A 10,683-nucleotide genomic window follows, 5' to 3' on the forward strand; every position below is an offset into this window, starting at 1 on the left:
TTGGTTGATTGAGTAAATACATATGCAGGTTACCCTATAAAAAAAGCGAGCAGCAAACCAGAATAATTTGCCAGTACAGTTTTAAATTGAGAACTCTGAAGTTATGTTTGTGCTGTGTGTTGATGTGCTAAATTTGCTAGCATATTTTAAAGATTTAAAATTCCCACATTAAAGAGCTAATCCACTTTTTTGTGAAAATTTAATTCCTTTATGTCTAGCTCATATTATGAACTAATAGCCAACATAATCTTCTGTTCAGAAACTAAGGGTTTTTTTTCAGTTATATACACACATAAGGCATTTTAAATGAAAACTGTCTATCCCCATTCCATTTCCATATCTCTGAAGACCAAAAAAGATTTTCCTTTAGTTTTGTTCACGGAAAAATCCTCCCTAGCCTAAAATCTTATATGTCAAATCTAATCTCAGAGTGAATTATAAACTGCTGATAATAAGGCTTTATATTAATGGAAGCATGGTTATAGCCCTCACTATAATATGGTATCTCTGGTTTCAATTATACTTTGCACAATGCAATATATCTTCAGGAGCATCTCATGTAATTAATCAGGTAGTGGTGTAATGCAGACTAGAATAAGGAGAAAACCAGGCATTTGTCGTTTTACAGAGATGGAGAGGGATTTTATTAGTCATTTAGTGAGAGCAGGTCTTTCCTGGTGCCAACGGATTAGTGCATGCAGGTGTATGGAAATTATTCTTCAGTATTCTATTTTTGTCCCTCAGTGAGCAGAGTCTAAAGTTGCTCTGGAATTACACAGAGAAGCTATACGTGATTAGCACAAAGTAAAATTGATTTAAAATAAATTACTACTGCAGACCTCTTTTCACAGAGTTTTACTTTTGTCCTGGCATGAAGTGGGGGGGTTTGCTGTAAAATGGATTTTATCAGTTAAGATCAAAGAGCTGTAGAAGTCAGAGATGGAAGAAACCTTGTCAGGTCATCTCTTCTATCAATGCAAGGACATTTTCTATGGTGTATTTCTCTAATACATAGTCAAACTTCACTTTGAAGACTAGAGTGAAGGGCTTCCACTGTTTCCCTTAACAGATTATTTCATAGTTACACAAACTTTCTTTATTCCCAACAGTATCTTTGAAATTTCCTTTTTTTTTTCCCCTATTTTTTCTGAATTACAACTTCTCATTTTTTCCTGAACCAGCTTTGTTTATCAGTGTTTATATCCCTCTAAGGTTTCTGAACAAGCTTCTGTGTTTGCCTCTTCCAGAGCCAAAGTTTAAATGAGCTGTATCACTCTTTTGTCCTTTCTTCTTGATCCAGTGTTATTAACTCTTTGAAAGTACTTTTTGCTGCTTTTCCCCAGTTTACAGGCATGATTTGGCTTCTGTCAATGTAGAGCACCAATCCAACTTGCTGGAGCTGTTCAGAAAGTGCTGTTCACACTCTTGCCCATTTAAATGGAGACTTGACATTTTTTTTGTAATTGTGCATGGATTGCACTTCACTAGTTACCCATACCCCTCAGCTTTTTCAGAATTATCCCAGCTAACTCCCTGATGCTGAGTAATTGCATTCAGCTTTTTAGGCAGTCCCTTTACTAGTTACCCTTGCAGGTCTCCAGCATTAGGGCTCTGCAGCTTGGAGAACAGATGACCGAGTAGTGAATAAGGAACAATTATTCGTATTTCCTATAACATAAAAAACAGGAGCATAAAATGAAATGGCAAAGGGATAAACAACATGATTTTCCTGTGTCACGTTATGCATATTTAAATTGTGGAATTCACTACCTCAGCACATTTTGGAAGTCAAAATTAGGAATAATTCTAAAACATGATTAGACTAATGGAATAATGTAAAAAAGTGTAATCAAGCTCAACAGAGTAAGCTCCTCCCAAGGAAATTCCTAAACTATTAAAGAACTAGGGAGGGCATTGCAGCAGAAATATCACTTTGTACTTGCCCTTCTCAATATCATTCCTGAAGCATCACTGCAGAACCTGGTCAAATACAAAATACTAAATGAGGCAAACCACAGATATTATCCTTTACAATCACTTGTTATTTATATTCTACAAACATTAATACTCAAGCAGATTTCAAACTGATCCTTGAAAAAAACACCAGCTTCCAGTCTAATTTTTTGGTTGGCTAAAATCATTCTCAGTTTTGCAGGTGGGTAAAAGGAACAGATTTTTTTAAAAGAAACATACTGGTGTGACCAGTTCAGCAGCTCATTTGATGCAAGAGATTTTTTTTTCCCTTACTCCACTTCACTCAGCTGCTGGCTTTCATTAATTTAAATTGTAGAATGAACCAGATAGTTGATTTCTGAAAGCATTTAGATATGTGTGGAAAACCCCATTTTTCTCAGCCAAAAGAGACACAAGAAGTAAACTTCATTTAAGAAAAAAAGTATATATACAATCACAATTAAAGTGTTGATTTGCATGTTTTAAGCTTGTGGTATATCATACAGAAACTAGGAGAAGAATTTAATAAAATGACAACTTCCAGCTGGGACCGAAGGAAAACTTCCATCCTCATAAATCAAGATTCCCAATGACTTCATGCTTCTGAATGTGTTCCCGCCCTCAAAAAATAACACTGCAGTCATTTGAGGCAATGATGTAGTAGCCAGGAGGACCTGATCATGTACCTAGTGGTGTCAGTGACAATACTGCAGATGACTTTCACATTCATAAGCAGCGTCCTTTGTTTTTCAGAAACTCGCAGAACTTCGCTGCTACTGTTCGGACCTGTGGCAGTTACACGCTTTTTATGTCTTAGGCAAATAGGGTCTGACAGCACTTGTGTTGTTTTTCACCACATGCAGCCATGGAAAAAAGTGAAGCACAAGCACAGATGTTCTTTACTATATAAGTTTAAAATAAATGTGTTTGTACTAGATTCCTGTTAAGCCCTAGAAAAATCCTCACTGTTTGGTCATAACTGTTGTGATCTAACAGCAAAATTGCAATAGTTACCTCTTTCTGACAACAGCACAGTTAAATATGCTGCAGTCTGTTAGATATGCCTTTTTACCATGTAAACAGTGATAGAATTGTCTGGCTGCAAAATCTAATAATCCAGCTATGCCAGGAATATTTTCCCTGTGGTCAAGCAGACTTAAGGCAAAATACACATGTTCCCATTTTATAAATCACAGTATATAGCAAACTGCACATTTCTTCCTAAATTTTCCATGTTTTCACTTAGGGTTCTCAGTCAGATGGTTCAATGATATCAGGTTTGATATCATTAAGTTTGAACTGTAGCTTAAAAATAGATTTTTCAAGCATTTTTCAAAGCTACACCTGTAAACTTCACCTCATTATCTGCTGTACATGTTTCTTCTTTTGTAACCACAGAGCCCTTAAGGTGGTAGATGTGCTCTAATTGCACCTTAAAAACAGATCCTTCCTCATTAGAAATACATAGATTTCTTCAGGTGCTGTTTTACTGTGGAATGATGAAGGCCTATGTCAAGGGTACACTTGTACCATGGCCCCCTTAATATGAGCGAGAAGTAACAACTTAGCTACTTTAAGAATTTGAGCATAATGTCCTCATATTTTTCTTACCTCCAAGACCTTTGTTGTTTCCATGTTTTCATGATACTTATTTTTGCAGAATTGTTTAATTTATTTTAAAATACTCCTTTTAAAGTGTGCTAGGTTAAAGCAAGCCTTGCTGATTGAAGATAGCTTCTCCAAAGCTTGTTGTTGTTAGTTGTTTTAATTGTATTATAGACTGTTCTTTTGTACTGCCTCCCAGCTCTTTAGGGATCAGCGTGTGGCGACAGTGTTACAGCGATCTTCTTCATATTATTATGGATTGGAGCATCAAAATTTTACTACAAAACCAGACAATATGTCACGAAGTGGTATTATCAAGGCCTCAGAGACAAACATTTTCCACTTTCTACAACTGAAAGACTTGTAAAATTTCTTTCAATTGCAAGAAAACAAAACAGCTTACTAAAACCTGCACATTCATTAAACCAAATAAAATCAAAGTCTAATGAAGTCAGTAACATTATTCATCTTGACTTAATGGATTTAATTTGTACCTCACTGCAGAAATTACGTGCAATTTGAAAAGGTTCATTCACCGTGACCTAAAGCCATCCTATCCTACCACAAAAGTTAGGGTTAAATTGTGGCAGCAAGCCTTTTTCTTTTCTTGGGGTACTTTTCCCTTCCTTTAACTCTCCTTCCGTTCACATGTTCTTTGCACTCTTTTTTTCAGCTCTTCCAACCCCTGTTTCTACATCTCTTTAGTCTATTGCAAGCCATTCAATTTCCAAACTTAGGAGAAAAAAGATACTTTTATCTCTTCTTTATAATATTTCTGTTTCTTTCTGATGTAATTTGACTTTATAATTGGTTTCTTTTAGAATCTGTAATAAATTCTGTGCTAAATTATTTGCAATATCTCTAAGCAATCATATTCTGTTGCATTGTATACAAGTGATTACTTCACTAGTAAATCATTCTTGCTTTATATCAGATGCTTTGAATCAGATTTGTCATAAGTGTAAAACAAAATCATTGCTTTCTCCATCCAGATTGTCATTGCAAACAAACAAGCTGAAGCTATGGAAAGTATAGATGGCTTTGGCTTGATTTTGCTATCAGTTGTTCCATTAAAGTCAATGGAGTTGTACCAATGTAAGGCTGATGTAGGAAAGAACCAATTTCTGTATACCTATACAAATCTAAATCATAGATACTTATAGATAGCTGTGTAAAAAGTATAAATATGATGATAATTTGGAAATACCACAGAAAGTATAGACATAGATATATTTTATACACCAACACGTTCAATTGCATGCAAATAACATGCACATTATGCATCCCGGGGAAATGTAGTCTGGTTTATTTCAGAGAAGAGACTATGATAGTGGTCTAATAAGTCATGCATTAATCTTAAATTATCAAGATAAAATCTAAAACCTCTCGCAGAATACCTAATATATATCTGATAGGAAAAAAAGAATGTTATTAGACTCATTAATATGATTTGGTGAATAGTCCCCTTGTTAATACAACCTCTTTTTTCTTTCTTTTTTACTGCTTAATAGAGAAGAAAATCACGTTATTCGGACCTTGACTTTGAAGTAAGTTTTACTGAATTATTCCTGATTATTAAAAGTATTTTCCTAAAAGTAAATGCGAAGTGTTCATTTAGCAGATTTTAGCCTTCTGACACACTAGATGTCATAGGGTTGTTCAATTGGTACTGTACAGAACATGATGAACAATTCATTAAAACTACTTTGGTGCAACTTGTTTGTAAAATATTCTGAGATCAAACTGTCATATTGCAATATTAACCATCATGGTTTCAGTTTTAAATTCTCTGCCTCTTCATTTTCATCTGTTTTTCTTTTCTTTTTTTTTTTGTTTGTTTGTTTGTTTGTTTTGCTGGCTATCTATCTATTGAAAAAGTCTGACACTTCTGTAGGACAGGCCACGTTGGTGCAGAAGGTTGCTTTGTTCAAGAGATTCTCAATCATTTTTTCTATCTCTCTTTCTTCAATGCTAATTTAGTGGCATATAAGTTTCACATCCAAATAGTAATTATGAATGTGTCAAATTTTGAACGATGAAGTGCTGCAGTTGCCAAAGCTTATGGATCACATGCTATATAAAAATCAAGTTCATGTAGGGTTTTTTAGGTTGGATATTCACAGTTTCAGACTTAGACCCCGTTGAATGAGAAGGTTTGGTTGTCTTAGTTAATGACCATTTTGTTCTATCTCAGTCAGTATGATTAAGTCTCTTAGAGTTTTATTTGAGGGTTTTTTCTCTACTCTCTACCAGAAGCAATACAGCAGTTAGTTTTCAAGGGGATGTTCATAATTTATGGATTTGGAGGTTTTGCATAGTTGTCTGTTCATGCATGTTAATAGTTTGATATAATTCATTATGTGTGTCTCCAGAGGAGTTGAACAATCATATTTGCATGAAACCTACAGATCTTGGTCTAAACTTTAATATCCAGTGATCAGTATGTATCAACCATAACTTTAAAAATCACTCTCTCTGCTTGCATATGCAAACAAAAGTATTTTTTATTATTATTTGGGCTGTAAGCACAGCACATGTACTTTCAAATTTCAGATTCTAGGCCACTGAAAAGAATTAGCAAATAGCAGCCATAGCAGTGGTCTTAGAAGCCTTGCAATGAGAGAAGGGTTTGCTTTGGCGACCTTCTTTTGCTGAAATGCTGACCTTCCATGTCCGATTGTGGTTTCTTGGTAGTTTAACATCAAGCTTTAATCTCTTATGTCATTTTCTCCCAGAGACTATAGCTACCTTAAGCAGTCATGTAACGTCTCAAATAAAGCACCAGACAAAGATTCATAGCAAGTTTAAGGAAAATAAAATGAAAAGATTATCCTAAATATGCTTTAGGATAAATGCCTAGAAAGGAAGAAGAAAAACATGAATCAACAAAAAAATTCTGATGAGCAAGCAATTCTAAAATTAAATGCAAGCAATATGAACAGGAGTTTTATAATTATAATGATATAAAGAATTCTGAATTTTTCTGTTTTTTATTGAAAGGTAGGAATATCATGCCATTCACAATGCGAACATTCTCTGTGGCAACAGACACTAAAACATTCTTCTTACCACTCAGGAGAGCGTAATCCAACACCAAATAAACACCAACAATGCTGTACACATTCTGCTGTCAAGAATCAGGACTCCCATTACATATTTTCTTCTGACTCACATAGTGTAATTAAGATGCTTACATCTTTTTCTTGTCTTGTTTACAGTATTGTTGCCTAATATGGCCTAATATTTTTAGAAGTATGATTATAATGCAGGAAAAGATATTTGTTTGTAAAAAGGAAAGGATGGGGCCATTGGGAATGACTGCTGAGGAAGTGAGAGCGGCAACGGTACTGTGCCAGTTGCTGCTGTGCTTTAGAAGTACTGACTCAGACTAACCCCATCTCACCTCCCTGTTTTATAGTTCCTCTGATTAAGCCTGTGGGCTTTCCTGTGTTCTTACACATAGCATGGCTGTCTGTCAGAGGTAAAGCAAAATCAAAAAGTCATAAAATGTTCAAATAGCCACCCAGATTCCTTCGCTCAGCAAGGCATAGTGATGAAGGGAATTGAGATAGTGTTGTGTGGCCAAAACACTGCTATTCTGATACTTCAAAGCAACTTGACTGCAAAATAGAATAGAGCCTGGAGGTGAGGTCAAGCTAGAGTGATTGGCCATACTACTTAAATGTTTAACACTTTCTCTGCTTTATCTGTGACCAGTGCCAGCTGGCACTCTCTGAGACAATGTCCTTCCACAGTTCTGAGGATAATAAATGCTATGGATGTGGTTCTGAGGATAACAGATGCTAAATACACAGTATGGACAAGACTGTGTCAAGCTTGGCTCCCTCCATCCTTTTCCTTTTAACACTCACCCGGTAGTCTCTACAACCTCAACCTCTCACACATGTTTTTCTATATCCATACAAGACAAACCCTCAGGCTATGCCTATCTTACTAAAGCAGACATTTGGGGGAATATTCCTGGGTGCCAAAATGCCAATTTTTATATGGATGAATATTTTAGTCTGGACCACTCCTGTCTCTCCAAACAGTTCCTGACAGGTCCTTAGGAAACCAGTGCAACATAGGTACCATTCACAAAAGGCAATTTGGTTGTAGACTTCTTATTTTGGAGACTAAGAGAATTTAGTGGAGAATTCATGGAGAACATTCCATGCCATGTGGTGCCAGAGAATGGCCTTGGACATGTTTGACTTACTACTGTACAGTCACAGTTTCATAGTTTAAAAAAAAAAAAAAGACTGCAATGCAACACTCACCTTAATATAGACAATTTGAAGTAAAAACAAAGAAACACAAGAAAAGCAATTTTTTTCTGAGATGAAACTCAAAGCCAGCTGCTATGTAGTGTGAACACAGGCAGACTATGACTGTACTCAGCACCATAAAATACACTCTGTCCCTGTTATCTCCAATATATGTAGAAATACAGGTGTAGTTTTAAGGGCCTTTGCAGTGAACTATAAATAACAAAAGTCCTGTGACTGTGCTGGGCAGTGTTATAGAAAAATTATGTCTCCAGTCAAAGGAAAGGGAGAGAGAAAAAGATCACACCCAAACTGGCCAGTCCCTATCATAGATCTTAAGCTGGTTAGAGAAAAGGCTTTCAAGAACTGGGCCACCTGTATCTTGTTTTCCCTTTTTAAATAGTTTACCATTACATTCTTAAATTATCCTTTTATGTAGAAAAAAGAAGACAGACTGTAACATACTGGGTTTAGTCTATAGGCAGAAAATATTTCTGCTACATAATATACTGTCCACTATTAGATTTTGCAAAACACTACGAATCTAGCTGAACTTTGAAGTTTGCTAAAATGAACAGTCAACATGCAACAGCTTTACAGCTCTTTTCTTGCTATCACCAAGGATTAGTTTAGACTCGTTCATGTGGTCCGGTATCCAAAATATGACCAAAATTCATAGGTCTGGATCCTTGCTCCTGCTGGCTGTGGTAACCCCAGCTAAGTGCTCTCCAACCCCAGTCATTATGTTCTGTTTTTCCCTAAAGCTGGACAGGTAGCTTTTTCATGAAGGCTCAGCACTAATACTTAGCTGTCAGATCAAATAAAATTCATTCTAATTATGTTGAACAGAAATACAGATGCTGTGGAAATTCCCAGGAGGACTTTATAATAGATGTGCACTGACACTTACAAAAATATACAGGAGAGTTAAACAGTATTATTGACATGCATTTTAGGATTCAAGATCACAATTACCTTTAAATTCTATGAGAGGGTCTGACTCCTGGATTTCCCTGGTCATCCACCCCACTCTCCCCTCTTTATGAGGCATTCATTGGATCTACTCTGGTAATAACGTTTATGCCAAATAATTCAGAAAAGTGCCTTATTACCCTGCTCCCCAGGATTCAAGTCATCTCTGGCTCTTTTTGTGTTCCACCCATGAGGGAGAACAAGGATACACAGGACAAGTGTGAATACCAGAATATCTTATTTTCCTTCCACAGAGCAGTAGACTTTCACCTAGCAATAATGCTAAATTGATCGTTAATTGCTGGAGCTGCATTCTTTCAGAATTTCATCTGCAATAGCTATTCATGATAACAACATTATAAATTCACACAAAAGTTTAAAGTCATTCTCTTACTAACCTGAAGACATCTCTCGAAGACAAAGGTGAAAAAAAATATGCCTGCAGGGAAAAATCCTTTCCCATTCCTAAGTTTGGCAACTGATCATACCTATAACATCTTGAAAACACAGCATGTTTCCATTACAGGGCTGGGAAGGCATTCCCCCATCTGTTCTTTTCACTTAGCTGTTTCCTACAATATTTGAGAGACAGCATGTTTACCTGTGACAGTATAGAAAATCTCCAAAGCAAATTGAATGGCATTATAATTATCATTATTATTATTATTATTACTGTTATTCATAAGATTGACCACAAATCTTCATGAGAATATTTGAGCTTGAGCTAGAGTTCAGCTAAAACCCTGTCATAAATAAAAAAAGGAGCTGGGTACAGAGTTATGTTTGAAGTCCTTTCCCATCTTGATGATAGCCATCCACACTCTGAATCCTCTTCTGAGAGTAGGTGCTCATCAGAGTAAGGCTTAGTCTTTTCAAAACACACACTTGATGTTACTTGTGAGTGGGGGTTGAAATGTGGAAGGGGTGTCAGTTCAGTCTGACGCCCTTTAGGGTGCGAGGCACAAGAGTTATGGAGCCTGCAGGAAAGACCACAAGAAGATGTGTGCCTGTAGCCTGGTGGCTAACTCAGGTGCTTCTGGAGGGGATGTGGCATTAATGGGAAAATCCCCAGCTCCACCTAAAGAAGGTGTGCTTTCGAAGGGCAGCATGAGAAGCTCCTCTTCCATCCTGTTCAGGCCCTGATGCTACTACAATCATCCTAGTACATATTGATCAAGATCTCCAGCTGACTGATAAAACTTATGTATTTCTAAGATTGATAAAGCCGTGTTTTCCACATTGCCCATTTAATAGAGAAAACAGATTAAACCCCCACAAATACTTTGTGGGTTATTTTGCGATAAAGAGTTACCCAACAGAGCATATTTTCTAGAAAGGGGATAAGATGGTGCTTTCTAACAAGGAATTTAAAAGAAGTCTAAAAAAGAAAAGTTAAAGTTGGAAATTTAAGTTACTGCACCTTCAGTTCAGATCATTCTTTATAAGCAGGGGGGAGGAGCAGATGTCAGTGGGTAGGAATTATGGAATGGAAGCCAGCAAAACAGAAAGCAATGAAAAGATCCGTAGGTACATGTGCTTACCAGTCATTCTCCTATTAAGAATAAAATTTAAAGCCTTTTTTCTGGCAGACATCCCATAGCAAGTGTTTAATTTCTCCTCCCACCTGCTTCTCCTTAGGAATAATGTTATAAACTGAGAAAGACATTCGCATTATTCATATTTGCTATTTAACAAATTCTTGGGTACCGGATTCAGAAAAATATCAGAAATTAGCATTAAGATCAAGAAGTGGGCCCATGTAAACCTCATGAGGTTCAACAAGGCCAAGTGCAAGGTCCTGCACCTGGGTGGGGGCAACCCCTGGTACCAATACAGGCTGGGGGACGAAGGGATTGAGAGCAGCCCTGCCGAGAAGGACTTGGGG

The 10,683-nt window shown here is 36.6% G+C and overlaps 1 protein-coding gene across 1 annotated transcript in view; it reads left to right on the plus strand.

Moving 5' to 3' along the window:
* The window catches only part of LOC104071147 (brain-specific angiogenesis inhibitor 3-like), a gene marked incomplete at its 3' end in the record, with an annotated part of 38,170 nt that extends 33,065 nt beyond the window's left edge, over window positions 1-5,105 (plus strand). The window contains exon 11 of the mRNA XM_009584146.1: window positions 5,070-5,105. Within this exon, the coding sequence (XP_009582441.1) occupies window positions 5,070-5,105 (36 nt within the window). The remainder of the gene's footprint in view (window positions 1-5,069) is intronic.
* Between the last annotated feature and the right edge of the window lie 5,578 nt (window positions 5,106-10,683).

This window comes from Fulmarus glacialis, unplaced genomic scaffold, assembly GCF_000690835.1.
Source record: "Fulmarus glacialis isolate BGI_N327 unplaced genomic scaffold, ASM69083v1 scaffold26450, whole genome shotgun sequence".
Classification (NCBI taxonomy): Eukaryota; Metazoa; Chordata; class Aves; order Procellariiformes; family Procellariidae; genus Fulmarus; species Fulmarus glacialis.